The following is a 26,273-nucleotide window of genomic DNA, read 5'->3' as shown; positions in this document are numbered from 1 at the left end:
TCTAGTGGGAAATTTGGTCTGTATTTTTCCGTTCGTAGAGTTAAGATAAACAATTATAGTTTTAGAGTTGTATTCAGAGCAACGGACCCTGTTTATTTTGTGGGGATTTACCTATCACAGTAGATAAAAAGAAAATGCATATCTGAATTGATTCATATTCTGCTTAATGTCCACAGTGGAAGTGTTGATGTGGAGAGTATTTGATATGTAGGCTTTTTCTTGAAAAGCTAGAAATGCAAAGTCTTTTTCCAGTTTTGTTCTGGCAAAAGGAAGAGATTTCTGTGAGCACTAAAGGAAAGCTACTAAGTCCCTTGATAATTCTTACTTCCTTTCTGTTAAAAGATTGGAGTGAACTTTTTTTCCTGCTTAAATGTATCCTTAAATTTTCCAGTAACTAAGATTTTTTTCTTGTATTTCCTATTAGTGTTCTGATACCAGAGGCCTCAGGTTTTGGTCTTCTTAGGATAGAAGAACCCATCAAGTACATTGTGCTAGATTGGATTACTTGCCCTTTTACCACAGATAGTAAGAAGTCTAAAACTGAAGGCTAACCCTAACCTAGTTGGAGTACCTTACCTACAGACATATAGCTTACCCCACTAGCTACTTCTTTTCAGCCTGCTTAAAGTTTTGGATTAAAAAGATTCCCACAATAAATAAATAAATTGATTGATTGATACCCACATCCCAAATGAGCTATCCACAAATCTTAACTCTTTCCACTGATTCTTACCTATTAATGCAACAGATGTTTGAAGATCTCTGTTCAAAGCACTGTGAGGTATAGTGAGTAAAGAATAAAATATGAAATTTACCCTCAAGATTTGAAGTCTAAGAGGAAGAAGGACCAATATATTATAATAGGGAAAGCCCTATCCTAGTGTGGGGAAAGAGGGTCTAATAAAGGCATTTTACTAAAAGAGTGGACACTGGTTGTATTCTTCTTAAGAATGTTTTCCATCACTTTCTGTTCCATAGCCAGCTCCATACCAAGTATCTGGGCTTAGATCATGAAATTGGGTCTAATATAAAACCTCTTTCTGAGTCTTCCTTTACTTTTCTGCCAATGTCCAGTTCCCTTTAATTTAGTGAATATAGCTTGACTATCTGTTTCAATATTCAATAGTTAATACGCTAATAAAACTTATTGGAACATGTATACTTGTCTGCGTTTATGTGAACACTAGAAATAACAAGAACCAAGTAATTTGTTGGGTTTTTTTCCCCTCTGGCAGTGGCTATCTTCAATGGACATCAAAACTCTACCTTTTATGTTAAATCAAGTCTTAGTCCAGATGACCAGTTTTTAGTTAGTGGCTCAAGTGATGAAGCTGCCTACATCTGGAAGGTAAGTTATCAAACTTCCCTCACAAATGTAAGACTAAAGTATTCTTACAAATATTTCTTCTCAGATGAGTAAGCTTAATGTAAACACATACTATTAACTTTTTCTACATTAGATGTTCAGTAAAAGTTGCTTCTTGCTTCTTAACACAGCCAAAACTTACTCTGATTGTCAGAATATATCATACTTTCATGGCCAAAGATTCTCAGAAATTGATAATCCATGTACTCCAGCAGTTTCACGGATTATCAGGAAATTCAAAATTCAGAAGACTAGAGAGAACCTTAACTACCTTGTCCTGCTTCCTGGAAAAATATGTTGGATTGCCTTTCTGCTCTGTGTTTTCAAACTCTTCATTCAAAATACAGTATTTTAATTCCCAGGATCCTATGCCCAAATCAACCATAGAGCCTTGCACAAAACACTAAAAATATTTGTATGGTAATTGTGTTCTTTACTCTCTGTGGCCAGTCTTAAGGTTACTACAATAGATGTGGCTACTTTATCAGTTTTGTATATATTTAATAGCATTACTTAATTTATTTTACAGATTTCATTTCTGTTCACAAGTTTATTTATTTTCTTTTTTCTTACTTTTTAAATAACAGTGATACCTAAAGTGACTACTGTAAGCTAAGAAATTTAAATTTGTCCATATAAGGTTCAGTGGAGAAAACTGAAATATCACACGAGTAGCACTTGCTGACTACTGAAAAATAGCTCTTGTGGGACTAATTAATTATAGAAATGTCTGGGAGTTCAGAGACATAAGAGCATCATGGCATTGTTTTCCAAGGGCTAGAAATTAATTATCTTCTAGATTGCCGTGTAATATCATAAATGTCCTTGGCATTGGTGAATTGAATGATCAGAGTTAACACATTTTGGATTTTTATTTTTTATTGTTATTTTTTTTAATTAATTTATTTAAGAGAGAGAGAGAGCAAGTGAGCAGGGGAAGGAGCCAGAGGGAGAGGGACAAGCAGGCTCTGCACTCAATGCAGTGCCCCACATGGGGTCCAATCCCACAACCCCAGGATCATGACTTGAGCTGAAATCGAGAGTTGGATGCCTAACCAACCAAGCCACCCAGGTGCCCCACATTTTGGATTTTAGAGTCATAATGTCTAAAACTTGATAGATTCATAGGTTCAATGTTATCAAATCCCTTCTCAAGAGGAAATTATATCATTATTAGTCCTGCCAACCTCTAGGAAGTCGTATCTTTAATGTTGGCTTAGGATGGGGTAGAACCTGTCAAGTATGAAGCATAATTCTGCTTAATTTCATCTGGTCCTGGAGGACATACTAAAAATGACTTCTCTGTATACCTAGAGGTGCAAAAATACAACACAAACTTAAGGGTGTTTAGTGATTATATCCTAGATGGTCACATGGTGGAGATGTTGTTCTATCCAAGATGCTTTTTTGTGTTGTACTTTCCTCTTTCTACAAGCACATTTCTTTCATGTATTGTATTTTAAAATGAAAATTTGCTTATAAAATATATACCTGAGACTCTCATCCATAAGAGTTTGTACCTAGTTTCTTGTCTATAAAATTTTCTGACTTGAGTTTTAAACTTTAACGATATGTGTTACTAACACTGATGCTTTCTTCTTATACTTAAAATTTTGAGTTTTAAATTTGGTCTTAATGCTTCTTATTTTACTTTTTGTTTTTCCTTTCTCCTTCTCTCACTGTTTTATCTTCATTCCTTTTTTTATTATGGCTCCCAACTTAGCAGGAAGATTTTATTCCTACCAAAGTCTGTATCTTTTTAAGTTTTTTAATTCTTTAAAAAAAAAATTACATGAAAAACATAATAAAAGATTATGCCAGAAATACTTCTGCACTGATCATTTTTATTTCTTATTTTTTTTTATTTTTTTAAAGATTTTATTTATTTATTTGAGAGAGAGAGAATGAGAGAGAGCACATGAGAGGGGTTAGGGTCAGAGGGAGAAGCAGACTCCCTGCCGAGCAGGGAGCCCGATGCGGGACTCGATCCAGGGACTCCAGGATCATGACCTGAGCCGAAGGCAGTCGCTTAACCAACTGAGCCACCCAGGCGCCCTGCACTGATCGTTTTTAAAAAATCATTTAAAATCAGTTTTTTAATTATGTATACATAATTATGCATATGATTATATCTTCTACATATATGTGTTTGCATGTGGATATGGACAGTTTTATTGTTGATTCTGAAAGTTCCTCTCTAGCTATCTTCTCTAGTACAAAGGCTTTTTGTTTGTTTGTTTCAGGGAATGAGGGTTGAGGTATAGTTTCTCTCTCTAAAGACATGCAGTAAAGAAACTTGGCTGTTGTTAGTAACCCATTTTCAGATATCCAGTCAGGGGCTATCACATACATGGGTGACCCTTTCTAAATTCCTAGGCTGGGTCACATGTCAGTGCTGAATGATGTGGTTCAGACATGATGTTCTCCTGCCTGTCCACACATAACTCAGTGTGCAGGCTCTGATATTTGAGATCCTGGCAAGCTTACTGCTCCTAAAATTGAATTTGCCTAGTGAGGTGGCTCAGTTTCTCTTTTCCATGATTAAAAAAAAAGGGTGGGGGTGTAGTTTAAAAACCATTCCATGCAAGCTGAGTATCATGCTGTTAGTTTATCTTGTCGCTCTGCTATGTTTCCAAAAGGTCAGAATTCTCTCAAGTGTTGGGATTTTTCCTATGTTAAAAAGCCCATGGGCACAAGAAAACAGAGTGAAAGAAAAGAGTTGCAGATCTTAAGACAGAAGAGAATGGCCTTTTAATCTTTACCACTGCTCAGCAAAAGGGAGGTGTAATATAGTTAGACTCTCTGATACTAAGGACCAAGACTTAAAAATAAAAAGTTAATAGATTTTTTTCTTTTTAATTTCTTACCCTTTGTCCCACCCCTTCCTCTCCCCTCCCTTCCCTGGTTCGTTTCTGTTATAGCCACTGAATAGTATTGAAGTGGTTATAAATAAACTCATTTGGCACAGTCATTCTACCGCTGACTGGCGAAACATTGAGCCTGACACTTTAGGAAGTGTAGATGATCTCATGGCAGAAATAAAGATGAGATTTGGTTTCTGACTGGGCAGAGTAAGGAGATTTTTTTGAGGAAAGGTGCTGGTCTTTTTTGCATGTTTAAGGATACAGAATGTTTTATTAGATGTGTAGCTTAGAGCCAGTTATTTCTAGTGGTAACCTTCATAGTTCTAGGAGTTTTAACTTGGGGATTCTTCATGTCTTGAATTAAAGTCTATATAACAACTAGAATATGTAAGAAAGGACAGTTTTCTGTGTTTTGACCATCTCCAGAATGCATAGGTGTAAATGTCTCTTGGACTTAATAGTGTCCTCTAATTACTTAAAAGTAGAGGGAGGTTTTTAAAAAATGAAATCCTGTAATTACGGTAATGTTTTATCATAACAAAGTGACAATAAAAACTTATTTGAGTAAAAATGAAGGACTTAAAAACAAGTTGAGTTTCACTAGGGGAAATTCATCTTCTTTGAAGTAGTCAACAAGTATACTATACCATGTAGGGTAGTCCTAAACTGTGAAAGCTCCTGTAAGTACCATTCATACAAACTTGATGGACATTAGTACTCCTTTCAGCCCACAACATGCCCTCCTCTCCACCCTTTTTTTTTATTGAGATAGAATTCACATAATATAAAATTCATCATTTTAGTCATTTTTTAAATGTACAGTTGATTTTGAGTAGCCATCGCCACTGTCTCATTCCCAGACATTCTCATTACTCCAAAAAGAAACACTGTACCCTTGAAGAGTCACTCTTCATTCTCCTCTGCCCTCAGCCCCTGGCAACCACTAACCTATGTTCTGTCTGTGGATTTGCCTATTCTGGACATATCCTATAAATGGAATCATACAATATGATTTTTTATGTCTGGCTTGTTTCACTGAGCATAATGTTTTCCAGATTTGTTTGTTGTTGCACGTATTAGTACTTCATTCCTTTTTATGGCTGAATATCCATTGTATGGATAGACCACATTTTATGTATCCATTTATTAGTTGGTGGACATGTGAATTATTCCACTTTTTGGCTTTATAAATAAAGCTACTATGAACATTCATGTACAAGTTTCTGTTTGAACATATATTTTCAGTTTTTCTGTGTGTATACCTAAGAATAGAATTGTTGCGTCCTGGGGCGCCTGGTTGGCTAGTCGGGGTTGAGCGTTCAACTCTTGATTTCGGCTCAGGTCATGATCTCCAGGTCGTGGAACTGAGCCCCACATTGGTCTCCTAGCTGGGTAAGGAGTCTGCTTGAGATTCTCTCTCTCCATCTCCCCCTTCCCCCCACCCCCACTCGCGTGCGCACGTGCTGTCTCATTCTCTCTCTCAAATGGATGAATAGATCTTTAAAAAAAATTGCTGGGTCATATAGTAATTAATTCTGTGTTTAACTTTTTGAGGAATCTTCCCCCTGCTTTAATGCTATACAAAGTGCCTGCCTCAACAAATGCTGACTTTTATTGTCATTATTATTCCTACCTTATTACCAGTTTGTAAAAAGTTTTTCCAAGGGATCTTTTGTTTTTTCTTTTAGATCCTATAGATAAATGCAAAAAATGTGCATATATTCTATTGGCAGATGTTTGGTTTTCTTGAGATTTATTTTAATCCTTTGTGTACATGTTTAGGTTCCCTTAGGTACTGTAATGCCTAGAAAATTGAAGAAGAGGCAGTATCTTGAAATGACAAGCTAGAGGCCACAAGCAGAGTAAACCAGTGCAGTAGAATAATGTGTTCCTACCAGGGAGGGTCAGTCAAGAGGACATTAGGATTTTCTCTCCTTTTTAATTTGCTCCTACCTGGCCTGCTTGGGCCTTGGGTGAAGAGAAATTTAATGGGCTGGGGCCATCCCAAATGCAGGAGGAAGGAAAATTTCTGTGGCTCCTGAGATAGTTAGAGACTATCTTGAAAGTCTTTCCTAAAATATGCTACCTTGTGAGGGAATGAGTTATTGTTCTCTGTGCCATTGTAGGAGGCAAAGAGTGAGATCCTTTTAGATAATACTCAGGAAAAAGCTTTTTCTGTTAAACTCTAATTAACCCGGCAAGGCGAATTAGACTCTACTCTTTCTCTTCTTTTGCTTTTTGAATCATTACATGTGCCATTTAACCCAAGAGAGGAGTAGTAATAATTGAGTTGGATGACCTTATGAATCAGTGTGTTGACTCTCTTCACTACAATTGAAGGAATCTATTAACTTTTCTTAGTCATTCTCTGCAAATACTCTTTCCAGAGTCGCCTCCACTTTCTTCATACAGATGAGCAATGATTCATAGCCTCAGGAAAATGAAAAGAGAATAATTTTTTTTTCCGAACACATGCTAATAATAGTTATGTGAGTTTATATGCCATATTGTGCTGATTAATTCCCGTGGCCTCTGAAAGGGATTGACAACTCTTGAATGAGTCAACTGTCAAATGCATATCACAAGTAGCATCCAGTGAGGGGGGAAATCTGATCCTTTGTCACGTGTATAGTACTGCACAATATGACCCTTCTTGATTCATTAAGATATGGCAGTACTTAACTGAAAATTCAAGATTTCTTTAAGCAAATTTACCAAAATGAAATTTTAGGGGATTTTTTTTTTCCCAAAAAAAAAGTGCCATGTGGAAGTGCCATGTAAAAGTATATAGTTTATATTCCTTCAAAATGAAGGGGTATAATTTTAGGGACTTTGGTAAAAATCAGTGAGTCTTTTGGATGAAAGACTGTCCTCTTGTCAGAGGAGAACTGGTACTATGTCTGAGATGCCTTCAGCATTTATTTAATGTAGTGTTCCTGGAAGTAGCCGATTAGAGAAGATCTGAAAATGTCTAGACTATGTAAAAACAGGACTCCACTTGAAGTTCATACTACCTAGCAGCTGAACCCTATCCTTATAGAAAGTTTACGAGCTAAGAGGTGAGGAACAATGTCATTCTTGAATTTTAGTCAAAATATATATAGCTAGGTAGTCTTGAATTGAAATAAGACCTGTCCTGGTATTTAAGTTCATATTATTTTACTTATTTTGGCTATTTTCATTCTGTTTTCTCAGATCAATGACAGAAATACTTTTATTGCCCATTGGGACTCTTTTCTGAGCTATAACTAGGCAGACCTAGAGAGATCTTTGGTAACAACCCTGAAGCTCTGTAAGACACAGATATGGAGAGGTTCAAAGGCTCTATCTGGAAGACTTAATACTGCTCTGCTGACTTGTTTTTTCTTTTTTGATGGTGTGATAGGTCTCCACACCCTGGCATCCTCCTACTGTGCTCCAGGGTCACTCTCAAGAAGTCACATCTGTGTGCTGGTGTCCATCAGACTTCACAAAGGTTTGTAAATAAATCTCTGTCATTGGTTTAAAAAGTAGATCACAGATTTGTAGATTTTCCCAAGGTTAGTTTGAGAGTTACACAGACTTTTATGCTTAGAGATTGAAAGATCTAGAGGCCATCCAGGATCTATGTCAGCATTAACCATACATATTCTACTTTTCTCTACCAATAGAGAAACTTACACTAAGGAATAAAAATAGATTTTTTTTTTTTAATTTAAACTCAATTAATTAACATGTATTATTGGTTTCAGAGGTAGAGATCAATGACTCATCAGTCTTATATAATACCCAGTGCTCATTATATCACATGCCCTCCTTAATATCCATCACCCAGTTATCCCATCGCCCATCCCTTCCCCTCCAGCAACCCTCAGTTTGTTTCCTGTGATTAAGAGTCCCTTGCGGTTTGTCTCCCTCTCTGATTTCATCTTGTTTTATTTTTTCCTCTCTTCCCCTATGATCCTCTGTTTTGTTTCCTAAATTCCATGTATAAGTAAGATCATATGATAATTGTCTTTCTCTGACTGACTTATTTCATTTAGCATAATACCCTCTAGTTCCATCCACATCATTGCAAATGGCAAGATAAGAATGGATTTCTTGATTCCCTAGAGTAATTTCTTTCCTAAACATAGAATTAAGTTTTTAATGTAATTAAATTTCATCTGAAAATCTAAGGTAAAAAGAAAATCTAAGGTGGGAAAACTAGTTTTTATTAACTTTCTACATATTATCAATGTGGTATATTAAATGTAACATCTTGACTGTCCTTCACAGTCCAATTTAGTTTTCACATGCCTAAACCGTGCTTACTGTGAAGTCGTAATGTGTTAGGTTATCTATGGCTACACTATGTAAGTGGCTCCAAAATGTTTTAGACATTTCTCACTTAAAAAAATATTTTTTACAATAATACTTAATGATAAACAAACAAAATACCTGAAATGTAAAAAGGCCAGAAACATAAACTTTGTGAGTATGTAGGGATTTCATACAATAGTGGCCCAAGTTCCACTAATTCTCCCAGTCCCTACTGCCTCTAGTCTTTGGGTTATTTGGGGCTTACAAGAAATATCACTTCTGTGGATATCTCCCCTTTCATTTATGACATTTTGAGGTTTTGTTCCCATCTGTTTTTTATCTTCCAGAAACTTCTTATGGTCTGGTCTACTACTCATGGCATCCCTGCTAGCTTTCCAGTACTGCTGTGGATTTCTTTTTATTGCTATATCTGTATAACCATTTCTGTGGTCAGCCTTGTGATAGACTCTTTTTTTTTTTTTAACTCATTGCTTTAATCACCAATAATTAAATCCTAATGACATTTTTCTTCTGAGATTCCATGTAACTTCCAGTGAAATATCTACTTTTAACATGGAGTTATGTATCTTTGGAGAACTAAGAGAGTTTTTTAATTACTCAGTTATTTGTGTTCTCTTTTTTCAACTATCATATATTGCCCTTAACTATATGCACAGAAAAGACTCATAGGTAATGACAGGGCTGTTTACCTATACTAATCTAATGACCACTACTTTAAAAGTTTTTGTTTGTTTGTTTGTTTGTTTTAATAACTTTGTTCCCAGCCTAGAGTTAAGAAGGTAAAATATGGTTTTAAAATCTAGCCTTTGGAATTGGAAAAATTTAGATTTCAGTTCTAGCTCTGCCACTTAATTGTGGTGACCTTGGGCAAATAACTTTATTCTTATTTTGTAGATGAGGTTATTTGAGTTCAAGGCTTTTTACATTGTGAGAATTAAACAACATAAAATATGTAAATTGTCAGACTCACAGTAGGTGCTCTGGAAATAATTCTTGTTAATAGACCATAGAGTAACTGGGGATTCCAGGCATTTCTTGTAGAGCAGTTAAATATGTGTGTCTTCTTTTGGCCTCCCAGTAAGGAAAGGAAAAAGCTGCCAGTCTCTTGGGGGCCAAGATTTAAGAAGAACGTGTGTTCTTTTTTTTCTGTCTCTTCAGTGACTGAAATAGAGAAATTATATAAACAAATGCTGGGGAACAGCTCTGGTACCAGTGGCCATTTGCCACAAGCTCTTCAAGCTGGACTTTCTCTGCCATAAAAGGCTTGGGACCAAGATCGGGAATGGTCAGATATTTTTAAAGGGGCAAAGGTTATTTTTAACTTCTTTCAGCCTAGTGAACTTGTTGTTTTCCCAGATTACTCCTTTACCTATCTGAAAAAGAATCTCAAAGGAATGGTTTCATTCTATTTGTCACAGCCTACTAGAGTCACCGACTAAGCCTGATCTTGGAAATGATCCCATTCTTTCAGCAGTAAGCCAGAACACGTAGAATTCAGAAGAAAGTGGTAGAAATTGAATGTTGGTGGTGTACACTGGTTTGTCATTTAAGAGAGGAAATAAAAAAGGTGTCGTAATTATTTATTTCATAGTTATATAGAAGGTGATAAAGATGATGACTTGCCCAGGTTTTTTTTTTTATTATTATTGTTATGTTAATCCCCATACATTACATCATTAGTTTTAGATATAGTGTTCCATGATTCATTGTTTGTGCATAACACCCAGTGCTCCATGCAGAACGTGCCCTCCTCAATACCCATCACCAGGCTAACCCATCCTCCCACCCCTTGCCCAGGTTTTTGAGAGTAAAATGAAATGAACCTGATTTTATAGTAGGGCTTTAGGTCAGGTAAGACATGACTGGTAACAAAAGACATACCATCAGAATTAGAAAGAAACAAGAGTCCTTTGGAAATTTGGAGTGATTCCTGAAAGCAAGGGATGAAGTATATGATCATTTTCTACATCCTGGTATATTGGATGGAATAATTCTCTAGTCATGAGTCCTTAAGATCTACTTTTTATTTTGTTGTAAATCTTTGACTGAAACTTCTTAAATCCTTTCCTGATTCTCATTAGATTGCTACCTGCTCTGATGACAATACACTGAAAATCTGGCGCTTGAATAGAGGCTTAGAGGAGAAATCAGGAGGAGATAAACTCTCCATAGTGGGTTGGGCTTCTCAGAAGAAAAAAGAAGCGAGAGCTGACCTAGGTAAGGATCCCGTGCATTTTTCTACGTTGTTTATGGTTTGATTGGTTTCATTCTACAATACAGAGTGATAAGCTAAATTTGATCTTGTTTGGTATATTTTTAAAGGAAAGCACCATCGTTTTGACATTCATTCTTTTCAATAAATATTTTCTGAGCACTACTAGGTTTATCATCTACACGAGGCACTGGAATACAGTGGTGGATTTACTTTCAAAGTATCGAACACCTACGATGTGCTAGGCATTGCTCTGAGTTGCTGGAGTTTTAGCAATGAACAAAAGAATCAAAAATCCCAAAGATGTAAATGAAGTTTACAGATTAGTATGAGAGGCAAAGAAACAAGTTAAAGTAAAATATGGGGCGCCTGGGTGACTCAGTCGTTAAACGTCTGCCTTCGGCTCAGGTCATGATCCCAGGGTTCTGGGATCGAGTCCCACATCAGGCACCCTGCCCGGCGGGAAGCCTGCTTCTCTCTCTCCCACTCCCCCTGCTTGTGTTCCTGCTCTCGCTATCTCTGTCTCTGTTAAATAAATAAATAAAATCTTTAAAAATAAATAAATAAATAAAGTAAAATATGTACTATGTCAGGTAATAATAAATACTTCAGAAAAAAAGGAACACTGGAAAATTAGGTGCCCAGGGAAGCCTCAATGTTTAGATGACATTTGAGTAAGGGAAGTGAAATAGTGAGCCATGTGCATATTTTGAAGAACATTCCAGGCAGATAAAACAGCAAGCACAGAAGCCCTGAAGCAGGAGTAGGCCTGACATTTTTTGTTCCTCAAGGAGGCTAATGTGGGTATAGCCCCTCTAACTGGAGCAAGCTAAGGAGAGGGAGGGGAATAGTAATGGAAAATGAGGTTCTTATATGATTTGGGCTTTTATTCTGACAGATAAAAAGCTATTGCAGGGTTTTAAATAGAGGAGTATCATGATCTGACTTTTCCTAGCTTGACCATTTTTACCCCTGTGTTGAAAACAAATTATAAAAGGATCAGTGTAAAAGCTGGAAGCTAATTGTGAAGTCCTTTGAAATAATCCAGGAAGCAATGATGGTGACTTGGACAGAGGGGTAGCAAAAGATGGTAAAAGTCTTCAAGTTCTGGATATATTGTAAATATAGCGTGGAATCAGATATGGGATGTAAGGGAGAGTTATCAAGGATCACTTCAGAGTTTAGGACTTGAGAAGCTAGAAGAATGGAATTGCTATTAATCTAGATAGGAATCATTGCAGAAGAAACAGGTTTGGGAGGGAATACCCAAAGTTCCATTTGGATATGTTGTTTGATATAATTATTAGACATTCAAATGAAGAGGTCAGAGAGGGGGTTAGATGTTTAATTCTGCAGTTCAAGGCTAGAGCTGTAAATTTGGGATTCATCATATAGGTGAAAGAAGCTATAGTTAAGAAAAGAGGATAGGTCTAGGTTCTGACCCTTGGAACACCCCAATGTGTTTAGAGATTGGAGGGGTGAAGGAACAGACACAACCAGAGATAGAGAAAAATTAGGAGAGTATTGTATCCTGGAAGCCAAGTAAATAAATGGAGAGGGGGATGAATTTGTTCAAATGTTTTTAGCATTCCATGTAAAAATTGGCCTTTGGATTTGGCAATATGGGGATTATTTGGTGACTTTAATGAGAGCAGTTGGCAGAGTGTTAAGGAGGATCAGAGAAGAGAACTCGGAGACTATAAGTATAGAGGGTTCCTTCAAGGAGTTTTTGCTAGAAAGAAAGGGAGAGAAATGAAGTGGTAGCTGAAGGAAAAAGCAGTGTTGAAATTTGTTTTTGTTTTGTATTAATAGGAATATAGCATTTTGTATGTGACTGGAAGGATCCTATGGAGAGGGGGCAACTTGATGCAGGGAAATTTGCTGGAGCAATGTTCTCAAGTGTGAGGGGGTGATATCAAATTTACAAGTAAAAGGGTAGGCCTTTGCCAGGGGTGTGGAAAGTTCATCCATAGTAATTAGAGAAAAGGTAGAATATATAAGCACAGTGAAGGTAGGTGGATAGATGGGATGGTCAGAACCTGTGGAAGTTGATAGCTTCTCTTTTCTTAGCTGAGATAGGAATCAAGATCATCAAGTGAAAATAAGGATACGGGAGGAGGTGGTTGAGATCTGAGGAGAGAGAAGAAAGTGTGACATGAGTCATGCAGAGAAAAGAAGAGTAAATGGACTGGGGAAATACGGTTGTTGGGCTGTGGGTCAACTTGAGGCTAGTAGCCATGAATTAAAAGTGAGCAGTCAGCATGGTTGTGTGTCTGCTGCCCAGGTACAGATACACTGTAGGTGGGGAGTTGCATTTAACCAGGGATGTGGTTTAAATCCACAAGTGTGAAGTGGGGGGGGGCCAAGGAAGTTGAGGGTAGATATGAGAGGATGACTGTAATGACTGACTACAGGATTGAAACTGGGTGAGGAGAGAAGTGAGGATATAGTGGCACTGGGGGGACAGTATCGAAGTAGGAAGATGAATGAATTGAGATCCCCTAAGAATGAAGGGTTTTTGGAATTGAAATTTGGAATTGCTCACAAAAGTGAGCTGGAAAACAGGTGGTGATTGAAATTGAGAAAATGGAGGATTTGCAGGTTGGTAGTAATAAGGTCAAGGAATAAGGGGCTTGAGTGAGTGAAAGGACAAAGCTGTGTAGAAGGAGGCCAAGAGACAGAGCAAGCAAGGTATTGGAAAGATCATGTATGTGGATTTTGTAATAACCATGAATTGACAGAGACAGTGTTGAAGAGTGAGACAATGCACCAAGAGCAAAAGTCTTCCAAGCACTGAGCCAGCCAGAGGGGATTCTGATGTTATCAACAGATATATAGTAGTAAGCTTGAAATTCAAGCTTAAAGATTCATTTTACATTAGCCATCAAGGCCTAAGGTAATGGGGAGTTGAAGGTGAGACCAAATATATGCTCATTTTTCTAGTGACTTATTTATTTAGTCTCTTACAAGTTGTTATAAGCAGAACTGGACTCCAGAGGATCTTTTGTTCTAAGTCTACTTCAGTAAAACCTTTGATGCCTTCATTTTTGGTTTTTGGTTTTTCCTCTCTTTAAAAAAAATTTTTTTATTAGTATCATAGTTTAACAAGTCCACTAGTTCTACAGCAGTGAATAAGATAAAAAGCAGTCCCCAGACACCCTGCCCCACGGTTCCCCTTTTTCAGGGGTATAGCCACTGTCAAATCCTTTAGCTGATTCTTTGATGTGTGTGTCTGTATCTCTAAATAATATTTGTGCATTTCTGTTTCTTTAGGGTTTTGTTTTATTTTGTTGCAGTTTTCAACATTATCTGTTGACTTCTTACTATATGAGATGAGGATTTAGCTCTCTGTGTCTCCACCACTACCAAACCTCTGCATGCTCCGCATTCCCCTATCTTCCCAATACAGGATCATAATTTTGGTTTGATCAAGAGTATTATTATTTTTTTCTATTCAGAAAGGAGTTACATACTTTTTATTTCCTCTACTTTTTTTCCCCTTGAGGCTTTTTTTTTAGAGCCTTGTCAAGGTATAGTCACATATCACAAGCCCACCCATTTAAAGTATACAGTGCAGGGTCTTTAGGATGGTCAGAGTTAGGCAGTCATCAACACAATCTAATTCTAGAATTTCTTCAGCATCCAAAATGAGGGTTCCAATTTCTCTGTATCCTTATTAGCACTTATTGTTTCTCTTCTTAATATAGCCCTTCTAGTGAATGTGAAGGGGTATCCCATTGTGGTTTAAATTTGAATTTCCCTAATGGCTAACGATGTAAAGCATTTTTTCATGTGCTTATTTGCCATTTGTATATTTTCTTTGGAGTAATGTTGAGTTATAAGTGTTCTTTATATACTCTGGATATAAGCCCCTTGTCATACAATGATTTGAAAATATCTTCTCTTATTCTATAGGTTGTCTTTTTACTTGCTTAATGGTGTTGTTTGATACAAAATTTTCTAATTTTGTTGAAATCCAGTTTATCTGTTTTTTCCTTTGTCATTTGTGCTTTTGGTGTTGTATCTAATGAAACCATTGCTTAACTCAAGGTCACAAAGATTTACTCCTATGTTTTATTCTGGGAGTTTTTTAGTTTTAAGCTATCTGGTCCGTTGTGTGTTTATTTTTGTGTATGATGTGAGGTAAGGATCCGAATTCACTCTTATACGTGGATATCCAGCTTTCTCGGTATCATTTTTATTTTTTATTTTTTATTTTTTTAAAGATTTTATTTATTTGACAGAGAGAGATAGCAAGAGCAGGAACACAAAGCAGGGGGAGTGGGAGAGGGAGAAGCAGGCTTCCTGCTGAGCAGGGAGCCCGATGTGGGACTCGATCCCAGGACCCTGGGATCATGACCTGAGCCGAAGTAAGATGCTTAACAACTGAGCCACCCAGGCACCCCTCTCGGTATCATTTTTAAAAGAGACTATTCTTTACTCCATTAAATTGTTTTCACACCCTTGCCAAAACTTAATTGACCATAAATGTAAGGGTTTATTTTTAGATTCTCATTTCTGTTCCATTGGTGTATATGTCTATCCTTATGCTGATACCACATTGTCTTGATTATTGTAGCTTTGTAGCAGGTTTGGAAGTCGGAAAGTCTGAGTCCCCCAATTTTCTTCTTTTTCAAAGTTATTATGACTATTCTTGTCCTCTTATATTTCTATACAAATTTTAGAACCAGCTTTTCAATTTCTGCAAAATAGTCCCCTAGGATTTTGATATGGATCGCATCAAATCTATAGCTCAGTTTGGGGAATATTGCCATCTTAATGATGTGTTAAGTCTTGTGATCCATGAACATGGATGTCTATTTGCTGCCTTGTCTTTATATTTACTTATCTCTCCCTAATTTTGGAAAACGAAAAAGCGAAGAATCATATGAGGAAAAAGCCTTCAGTGTTTCCACCACTCACAATTTTAATTAACATTTTAACTTTTTTGAGATTTTCCTCCTTTTCCACAAAGAGAGTCTTTTTTTTTTTTTTTTTTTAAAGATTTTATTTATTTATCTGACAGAGAGAGAGAGAGACAGGAGAGAGGGAACACAAGTAGGGGGAGTGGGAGAGGGAGAAGCAGGCTTCCCGCCGAGCAGGGAGCCCGATGCGGGGCTCGATCCCAGGACCCTGGGATCATGACCTGAGCCGAAGGCAGCCGCTTAACCGACTGAGCCACCCAGGCGCCCCTCCACAAAGAGAGTCTTATCAACAGAATCATGTTTACACTGTAAATACATTTGGATTTCTTGGGGATGTTTTCACTGAACATGATGTCCTAAGCACTTTTTGTTATCTTTTTAGCAAAATATTTAAAATAGTCCACTGAGTAAATGTTCCGTAGTTTATCTAGCTATTCTATCATAGTTGGACATTTTGTTTCCAATATTTTGTGAAAATTTTTTTCTGAATTAAGGGTTCCTCCATCCCATTAAAATAGATTCCCAGAGGTGGCATTTCTGTGTTAATTGCAGTAACCATTTTAAGAGTATTAATGAAAAGTGAGTTGCTTAACTAAGTATTTTTAGTGTGTCATTAATTATTCTTAGTTTTGGAAGCCAAGTCACAAAAAAGGTTACATATGTTGGCTAAGTTTGGACCAAAATAATAACAACAACAACATTTAGCCATTATTGAGTATTAGCACAATCATTCTAGGGACCCACATGGATTATCTTATTTAGTTCCCCAAACAACCAAAACTGAAGCTCAAGGAAGTTAGACTTGCCTCAGATCACACAGCCTTGAAGTTGTAGTAGAACCAGAGTTTAAACACTTGCAGCCTGGGTTTGGAGCACATGCTTGCAAGCCCTCTGCAGTACTGCCTCCTTTAGAACTCAACACAGGAAAGCAAAATTTGAGTTAAGACCTGACCAAGAGGGGCACCTGGGTGGCTCAGTTGGTTGTCTGCCTTCGGCTCAGGTCATGATCCCAGGGTGCTGGGCTCCAGTCCTGCATCGGGCTCTCTCCTCAGCAGGGAGCCTGCTTCTCCCTCTCCCTGTACCACTCCCCCTGCTTGTGCTTTCTCTCTCTCTAATAAGTAAATAAAATATTTTTTAAAAAAAGAGAAAAAACCTGACCAAGAGTTATACCTAGATTTCTCCATTTCTGGATGCTGCTAGAGTTCCTCTGAAGAGCACTACAGAGCAGCAACCCCAGTGAATGCCAAGGGCTGGCACATTGGCTATTCAACCCTGTAGCCCAGCTTCCAGCAACAGATTGGCTGCTGCTAATCACACTTCCATTTTGAAAATTACGGTCCTCTGCTTTCCCAACTTCTAATTGTCACCCCAAGCTTCACTGCTATCCTGGGCTTCGTATCTTCTCTTCTGGCCCTTTTAACACCCCAGCCAGAGGCTTTAAATCCAAGGCACGGCCCCTTTTCCCTCTGCCCTACTTTTCCCAGCCAGCACCTGCTCTGTCACTTCCTGGTGTTTCACTGTTTCCGCCAGCAATCTCAGCACTGTCGAGGTGAATGGTTCTTAACCCCAGCTGTGCATCATAACCAGTGGTGGAGCTTTTTAAAAGTTTGTGTATCCCCAGAGATTGTTCAGTAGGTCTGGGGTGGGGACCAAGTACCTGTATGTTTATAAAGCTCCAAGTAATTCTTTTATGTAGCCAGGCTTGAGAACATCTGGTTTAGGCATTATTGAATGACAAAGGACAATGATTGTCCTTATCTTAAAGGAAAGAAACCTTACCTGTTCTATCTCATGTGCTTGCTATACTCTCACCAGTCAGCAGAATACTTAGAGTCTGTTTTTTGATGCCTGGAACCTCACCGTCCTCTCTCAGCAGTAATGACATTTAACAAAAATTGTTTAATAATTCCTTGCTGGGTTGCTATAGGGGCACTAGACTTAAAAATGAGTAAATCATCATCACCTGCCCCCTAGGTGCTCACAGTCTAGTCCAGGAGGCAGCTACAAAAGCTGTGGTACATTATTAACATTGTTCCTAGCTATATAAACAAAAGAACCTACTTACTCTGGGAGAGGAGGAAAGAAGTTTGTGAATTCTTCACACTGAAAAGAAGTTTGTGAATTGTGTAACAATGAAGTTAATGATGTCATCAGAGCCTGAAACATGAGAATTTTTGCCTGGCCAAGAAGGGACAGACTTGGCAAGAAAGCCACATGAACAAAGACAGAGATGTGACAGTGTGCAGCTTGTTCAGGAAGCAATGAGCAGTCTCCTGTAACAGGATCCTAAAGTAGCAGAGTACATGATATGACTGAAAAGGTGGGGTGAGGCCAGATGGCAAACCCTTATACAGAAAGGAGCTGCAAAGTGACCAATTATTAGTAAGCTCTCTATAATTCCTCAAAGGAACTGACTTTCAGGAAGCTTTTAGGATAATAAAGCAGTCTATGCTACCGTGTCATCAGATCTCATGGAGTGCTTACGGTCAGTGGAAATTCAGTAGATGATGTGCTAAATGGGCATGTCATATTAAATCGATGGATCGATATAATGACATACTGTATAGCTGTTAAAAAGAATGCAGTACATCTAACGTACTTGTAGAGATATAGAGAAAAAGATAACATTTTTAAGAGAAAAGAGCAAATTGCAGAATGTATGTGAGGGAGTATGTGGTGTATGTGTGTAATAATCCATTGTTGGGTTTTTAAAGTATGATATGCCTTGTGTGTACTAACAGACATATAGAAAATTGTGGGTTGCACAAGAACATGAGTAAAACGAGAAGATTAAAAAGAGGACTTTTTACTTTTCACCTTATTCCCCTCTTTAACTGTTTGGTTCTTTTTTTTTACCATGAACTTTTATTATCTTAATAATCTAATTACTATTTTTTAAAAAAAGATTTAAATTTGGCCTAGAGTTTTGTTAGCCTTCCAAGTTAATAAAATCTTCTCTTTGAACATGGTCCACTCCTTCTTTCATTTTAACATCCTAAAGGAAGAGAAATGCCCTAGCTTTCCACCACATCAGATCCCCTGCTGACCTTTAGTAAACACTTCAGAAACTTAGATATCTGTGTGGCCCAAGCCCAGCTGCCCCTGGCCCAGCTTTTCCTTCTCCCCTAATCCTGTCTTAGAATCTGCATGTTGTAAGACCCATACTATTTTAGGGCTTTCTGTTCTGCCTTAACCATACCCTTCAGCCCACTTTAATGGAACTAAAGACTACAGGGGCTATGTAGTGACTGTTGACCTGCACTGAGGAGTGAAACAAATGAAAAGTTTCTGTCCTCCTGAAATAATAACAAATCAAGCTCTAGAACATGAGTATGAGAACTATGACCAGATGCTTCAGGGACAGGTCCCTGTCACTAATTTCCCTTGTATAGCGTGTTACAACAAAAATGGGGTTTTCCAGTAATGATGCATAGAAGGAGCAGTATCACTTTGGCCATTTCTAAACATATGGTTGATGGGAAAAGTTTAGGCAAAAGTCAGTGTGTAGAATTTCTCTGTTGCAAGGCAAAACTGCTTGATTAGTAAAAAGCACAGGGTAGAACATAAAGGGTAACTAAATGCCTGAAATTAATCCTTGTAAATCTGTATTCTAGTTAAAAGAGAGATTGTATTTTTATGTCAGCTCATCTTAAATTCACTTGCATATGAATGCAATTCAGTAATTAAACTGAATTAAATATCAGAGTGATAATTCAAAGAGTTTGTGACTTAGAAAATAAACTGATGGCCTTTCCTTGTTATTGGAGATAGGAACACTGTTTCAGAAATCTCCAAAGCTCAGAAGGAACGTAAGAAAATACGGAGTTGTCTGTGGTGGGGCCCAAGGGGGAAGAAGCATAAAGTTTATAAGAATTTGCCTAAAGTACTTGCCATTGCTTGTAAACAAGAGACAGGACACATAGAGAAGAGTTCTGTCCACTGTTTGCTTTGTTTTACTAAGAGCAAGCAAGCATTTAGTTTCTAAAATGTTCTTTGGCATTCTTTGGCTTGTAGAAAGTAGCCATTTGTAAATTAAGGTGGAAAACCAAGTGAGGCCTGATAACCTTAACAAGTAATTGAGGGGGTATTTCTTGTGGAGATTAAAAGCTCTCCATTTAACAGATATGGAAACTGAAGTAGAGGAGGTAAAGGGTTGTGTTCAAGTCAATAGTAAATGAATGTGCCAAATTTTAGACCAGTACACTTCTGTTTGGGAGCCATGTGCAGTGCCTCTCTGCCTTAGCATTGCTGAAAAGTATATATGGGAATCCTAATGGCAACTTTACTTATGAAAACAAAATATCATTAACAACCTGATGTCTAACTGTTACCTTAGAATACTTGGTAGCTATTAAAAATGATAATATAAATCTATATTAATGTGAGAAATAGTCATGATATGCTAAGAAGCAGGTTACTAAATAGTATATACATTATGGTCTTGTTTTTGTATAGAAAAAATTTGAAGTGTATAATGTATATATTACATGCACAAGTATAGAAAAAATGCTAAAAGTGGTTTACCTGAATACTTTGAATTTTTTTAAATTTTTCTGTATTTTCTAGATTTAAAAATATACGTTTTATAACAGTGGTTGGGAGGCTGGCAGTTAGGAAAGGGGAAGGAATATGTTGCAAGGGTGTGTTAAGAATCCAATGATCTATGTAACCTATTCACTGGGAAACCCATTTCTATATGAGTAAGTTAGCTATAATTTTCCTTGATGAGAATTCAGGAATTTTCTCTGACTTTCACTTCTGATTTTTGTGACCCTCTTTTTTTTTTTTTTTTTCAGTGACAGTGACAAGTAGCCAGAGTACTCCTGCCAAAGCACCCAGAGTAAAGAGCAGTCCATCCATTTCCTCCCCATCATCAGCAGCTTGTGCTCCAAGCTGTGCAGGAGACCTCCCTCTTCCTTCAAATACTCCCACATTCTCTATTAAAACCCCTCCTGCCAAAGCCCGGTCTCCCATCAGCAGAAGAGGCTCTGTCTCCTCTGGCTCTCCCAAGCCACCCTCATCTTTCAAGATGTCCATTAGAAACTGGATGACCCGAACACCATCCTCATCACCACCTATCACTCCACCTGCTTCTGAGACCAAGATCACATCTCCAAGAAAAGCCCTCATTCCTGTGAGTCTGAAATCATCCCAAGCAGTGGCTTGCTCAGAGTCTAGAAATCGAGTTAAGAGGAGGCTAGACTCAAGTTGTCTGGAGAGTGTAAAACAGAAGTGTGTGAAGAGTTGCAACTGTGTGACTGAGCTTGATGACCCAGTTGAAAAGCTTCATTTGGATCTGTGCTGCCTTGCTGGTAACCAGGAAGACCTTGGTAAGGACTCTCTAGGTCCTACCAAACCAAGCAAGATTGAAGGAGCTAGTATGAGTATCTCAGAGCCTCCTTCTCCTGCCAGTCCTTATGCTTCAGAAAGCTGTGGAACACTACCTCTTCCTTTGGGATCTTGTGGAGAAGGGTCTGAGGTGGTAGGCAAAGAGAATAGCTCCCCAGAGAATAAAAACTGGTTATTGGCCATGGCAGCCAAACGGAAGGCTGAGAATTCATCTCCGCGAAGTCCATCCTCCCAGACCCCCAGTTCCAGGAGACAGAGCGGAAAGACTTCTCCAGGCCCGGTAAGTTGGCAGTGGTGGGAAGATGCATTTCCTAACTCAAATGGGGCCAGTGAGAGGATACATTCCCTAACTTGAAGAGGTCAGACACAAATCCCTTCTCAGGAGTCAGGATGCTTTCTTTTTTTTTTTTTTTTGAAGTAAATCTATTTATACCTAGGGTTGCCAAATTTAGCACATAAAAATTCAGGACAAATATTGCATGGGACATATTTATACTAAAAATTCCTTATACCAAAAAGTTATTTGTTTGAAATTCAAATGTAACTGGGTGTTGCTGTATTTTATTATCTAGCAACCCTATTTATTCCCATTAAATGCCTTCTGTCAAGGTCCAGGGGTGCCTGAGTGGCTCAGTCCATTAAGCTTCTGACTCTTGATTGCGGCTGAGGTCTTGATCCCAGGGTAGTGAGATCCAGCCCTCCTGGCTCCCAGCTGAGCAGGGAGTCTACTTCTCTCCCTCTGCCCCTACCCTCCCTCCCCACTCGCCCGGAGGGTGGGCACTCTCACTCTCTCTCCCTGTCTTTCAAATAAATTAATTAATTTAAAAAAAAAAAAACCTCTTGTCTAGGTCCATAGCCCTCAGCCCTCTTTTTTTTTTTTTTTTTTTAAAGATTTTATTTATTTATTTGAGAGAGAATGAGAGACAGCATGAGAGGGAGGAGGGTCAGAGGGAGAAGCAGACTCCCTGCCGAGCAGGGAGCCCGATGCGGGACACGATCCTGGGACTCCAGGATCATGACCTGAGCCGAAGGCAGTTGCTTAACCAACTGAGCCACCCAGGCGCCCGCCCTCAGCCCTCTTGCTTGGTTCCTCAAAGCCTTCATCATCCTCTAGTATATCAATTCAAAGATATCTTCCCTCTTCTTTGATATTATTCCCTCCCCACCCCACCCCCACCTTTTCATTTTCTCCACCCCCGCCCCAAGCCCTGGCCACCACTTTTTATAGATTCCCTCCCCTTTTTATGGATAAAGCTGACATTCATGGGCAAGTTGCCAACATCCATAAATAGATTTCCAGTTTGTAATTACAGTTTGATTATTTAAAATACAGTGAAACTTAGATACTTACAAAGCAATTTAAATGAAGAATCCTTCCAGATTTTTATGATTTTCTCCAATCTTTTTTACAGTCATCTTGCTCACACCAATATTTTTGGCAATTCACCTATTATCTATACTTTTAAAACATTCAGCTTAGTTTCACTTACCTTTTTAGGACTCATTTCATTGACTAGCATAAATTTAAGTTAAATAATTTCAAAAACACGTACTGCTGGCAGAAAATAGGTTTGTGAACTTGGAAAGCAAGTGACTCATTACTAATGGCAGAGGAAGTAGCTATGAGCGTTGGGTGAGTATGGACACCAGTCAGAACTAAAAAGCTTCAGGTAATCAGTTTGCAAGTTAAGGTGGGATGGGTTAAGGAAGGTTCTGCTGTGCTTCATAGTAGCTCTTGCTCTGTGTTAAGGAGAAGGTGGTAGAATGATTAAAATCCACTCCCAAGAATCTAAAAGGCAGAAACTGGATAACTTCAGGCCAGTTCTAGTTTAATAAGTGTTCATATCCCCCTCCTACTGTCATGAAGCCTATCCCATAATTAGAGGGAAAATAAACTAGAAATATTTTAAAGATTATTTCAAACACAAGCTCCAACCAAGACCTTGCTACAGAAAATGAAAAAAAAAAAATCGGCTATAATATAGGAATCTTTCCTTTCTTCTCAAAATTATCACTGTATCTGTTTTTTGCCCCTAACCAAAATTTTTTTCCCCCCCAGAGGAACTGGTCTCAGCTGTGTGTTAGCAGAAAAATAATTTCAATGAAAAATTGTTTTCACTAATGTGTGAATTTTAAAGGCTTTTAAAAATAGTGTGCTGGTCCCATATATTTCTGGTTTTATAATTTCAGTCTTTGAAGCTAAAGTTTCTTTAAAAGAATTTTCTGCTTTATGTGCATGATGATGTAGATTCCTTCAGAAGAGGGTAGCGGCTGCCATTTGAATCGCTATCCCATTTGTAAATTTGGGAGGGTGATTTACTAATTTGTTTCAAGAAGAAGGGTTATTTTAACCTTTCGTTCCTACTAGGAGGTTTAACTGGTAAATATTTTCTGTTCACATGAAAAATCTATCCCTTCCATCCTTGCATACTGTCTATTCAATTTTTATTAAATTCAGTACAAATCAGCCAGAAGACACATTGCCATCAAAATATTTGGGACTGAAAGCTGACTGACTAAATAATCAAATTTCTAGGCATTGCAATTTAAAATACCCTTTAGTGCTAACTTGCTGAAGTTAACAGCTGAACTTTATCTTAGAAAATCTCTGAAATATAAACTTTCTTTTTCTAGGTCACTATTACTCCCAGCTCCATGAGGAAAATCTGTACATACTTCCATAGAAAATCCCAAGACGACTACTGCAGTCCCGAACAATCAACAGAATTATAGATTCTAATCTGAGTGAGTTAACTGAACTTTGGCCCATTAAAACAAGACAAAAAATACAACAGAGTGATTCTATAACTCTAATCTTTAAGAAAGCTACCGTTTTTTTCATTTTCAGAGAAAATCCTTTCAACTCTGAAGTTTACCTACTCTGGTTCTACTACCATAGCTTATATGCAGCTTCCTTGGGATGAATGCTGTGTTTAATTCCATAAAGTAAGTTTATCACTCTGTAACTTTTTGAATGAGTAGTCTTCACTTTTTAAATTATGCCTCTTCTCTACAATAATGACATCCCAGCTCATAGAGGCAGAAAGCAAGACTTGTCTCTTATTAGTCTGAGACTGTGGATGCACAGTGGAAAATATCTGCTGGTCACGGCAGGAGGCCTGTCTGTGAAGGCTGGTTGCTGAAGAAGTCTTCTGCTGGAGACCTCTGGATCTGTGCTGCCTCAAACAAATATAATTTCATTTAAAATTTATATAATCTTTTCACTACACTTTTGGGAGTTTTTTTGTTTTTTTAGTATATGTAAAAATGTGATGTTCAGATAAGTGCATTTATCTTGATTCAGTGTTCAGTGTTAAAATACAGTCTCTTAAGTTAAAATCATCTTTTTTTTAAGAGCAGTGATAAATGTCAGCTCTTTGGAGAAACTAGGAGAACAACACTAGAAACCTTTACTTATCTTTTTTCCCCCAAATATGTCTCCCGTATGAGACTTAAGGTCCTTCTATTTTTACTAAGCAATTTACTATGGTACCAATCCAACATCGTGTTCTATAAGAGGTTACAGTTTTTGCCATTTACTAGACAAAGATATTTATAAAATCAATAGTCATACATTAAAGTTGGGGTTTGAATTCAACTTGAATTCAGTTCTCTAGGGGCTGCAACTTTTTAAAAATATGTCATCAATTTAAGAAAAAGTAATGATTTCTTACTGGTACTTTTATTAAAAGAACATAGCTCTGAACTGAAAATCCAGAACCTAAAAAACAATTTTTGGCTTTAACTTGAATTTTTGGATTCTCTTCATATACATAAAAAACAGTAACCCTCTAGTATAGCCCTGAGCTGAAAAGTCATGGAAATTTCTCTAAATATTTAATATAGAAGGTGTTTAGATTGATTCTAAGTTAACAATGTGCAAAATATTTTGAACATCTTCCCTTTAATCAGCAATTACGTATCAATCATCTTGAACTGTTGTTTTCTGTTTTTCCCCTTTATAACCTCAGAGACACAAGCTCCATGTACCTTCTATGTACTGTGTCCTTGGAAGGGGATCCCCTAACAATCATGACACTTGATTCATTTTATTCATATCCCTAAGAAATATGTAGATTTTATTCATATTTTTGTCAAAATTTAAAAATCTGTTCTTAATGACAAATTTTAATTCCTTTGATTCCTGTAAGTTAAGCTTGTACCAACAAGAACTACACATGTGAATTAAACATGGATTCTCCGTGGTTTTATGCAAGGAGAAAAATAAATAAAGAGAAGCCTCAGAATTGCTGTTTTTGAAACAAAGCACTCCATAGCATTAACTGAATATTTAGAAACTCTACTTATAATTAGTGTTTGATTTTTTAATGTTAGGTTATGGAAAGGTGTTATTTATGACCATATCTGCTAATAATGCTACCTATCTCTTGCTTTGAAAGCCAGTGGGGGTGGGGGGTAGGATAACTAAAGTAGATGATTATATTCTTTGTATCCTTGAACATCTCCTAACAGCTCTACCGAGTAAAATTGGGGTAAATGTGGCTGACAGAAACTGTGCTGAGAGTCTCCTGGCTGTAACACATCCCACTTGGAAAACTAGTACTTCAAATGGGTACCAAAGGTCAAATGTAATGAGATAATAATTATTCCTGCCTCTGTCAGTGTCAGACTTTGAGCTGATCCTGAATAATAAAGCCTTTTACCTTATCTGATATCCTTTTTTGAGCTTTTTGCATTAACCTAGAAGCAGTCTACACAAAAGAGCTCTAGTAGTAATCAAGAATCCCTTCTACTTTTTCATTGAATAAAATTTGTTTATTCCCAAGGATACGATCTAGTTCAAGCTGAAAGAGGTTTTAATAAAATACGTCTTGCTTGGTCAGACCTTGAGTGTGTAAGATGGCTTGGATTACTTGATGAAGTAGGGTGGAGTGATGTACTTCTTTTTCTAAACAAGTATTTCCAGCCCAAGCTTTTCCATTTGAATACACTCCAAGCATTATTGCTACAGTGCTGTATTAGAGTTTCCTTTGGCTGTTTCAACACAGGCCCTTAATTTACTTTTGTGAGGGTTGACTAATTAGTCCTATAAAATGTTTCCTTTAATCTGGGCTGCACATTTAACTGATGATAAATCAAGACCATCTGTAGCTACCCCTGTTGGACTGGCAGAGGGCGAGTTCAGCTCACCACCCCATCCCCAGCCCTAATACCTTAAAACTTCACTAAGACTTTTGGAACATCCTGTATAGGAATCACTTTTTAAATCCTCAACTGTGCAATATGGATGCCTG

At 37.6% G+C, this 26,273-nt stretch overlaps 1 protein-coding gene across 1 annotated transcript in view; it reads left to right on the top strand.

Moving 5' to 3' along the window:
* Positions 1–25,686, top strand: part of DTL (denticleless E3 ubiquitin protein ligase adapter) — a 42,575-nt gene extending 16,889 nt beyond the window's left edge. Inside the window, exons 11-16 of the mRNA XM_078078150.1 lie at positions 1,236–1,348; positions 7,616–7,705; positions 10,614–10,749; positions 20,466–21,298; positions 23,653–23,763; positions 23,867–25,686. Coding sequence (XP_077934276.1) covers positions 1,236–1,348; positions 7,616–7,705; positions 10,614–10,749; positions 20,466–21,298; positions 23,653–23,751 — 1,271 coding nt within the window. The 3' untranslated portion in view covers positions 23,752–23,763; positions 23,867–25,686. The remainder of the gene's footprint in view (positions 1–1,235; positions 1,349–7,615; positions 7,706–10,613; positions 10,750–20,465; positions 21,299–23,652; positions 23,764–23,866) is intronic.
* Positions 25,687–26,273: the final 587 nt, after the last annotated feature.

Source organism: Halichoerus grypus, chromosome 7, assembly GCF_964656455.1.
Source record: "Halichoerus grypus chromosome 7, mHalGry1.hap1.1, whole genome shotgun sequence".
Taxonomy (NCBI): Eukaryota; Metazoa; Chordata; class Mammalia; order Carnivora; family Phocidae; genus Halichoerus; species Halichoerus grypus.
The sequence above is the reverse complement of the archived record's forward strand: the minus strand, read 5'-3'. Positions and strand labels throughout refer to the sequence as shown.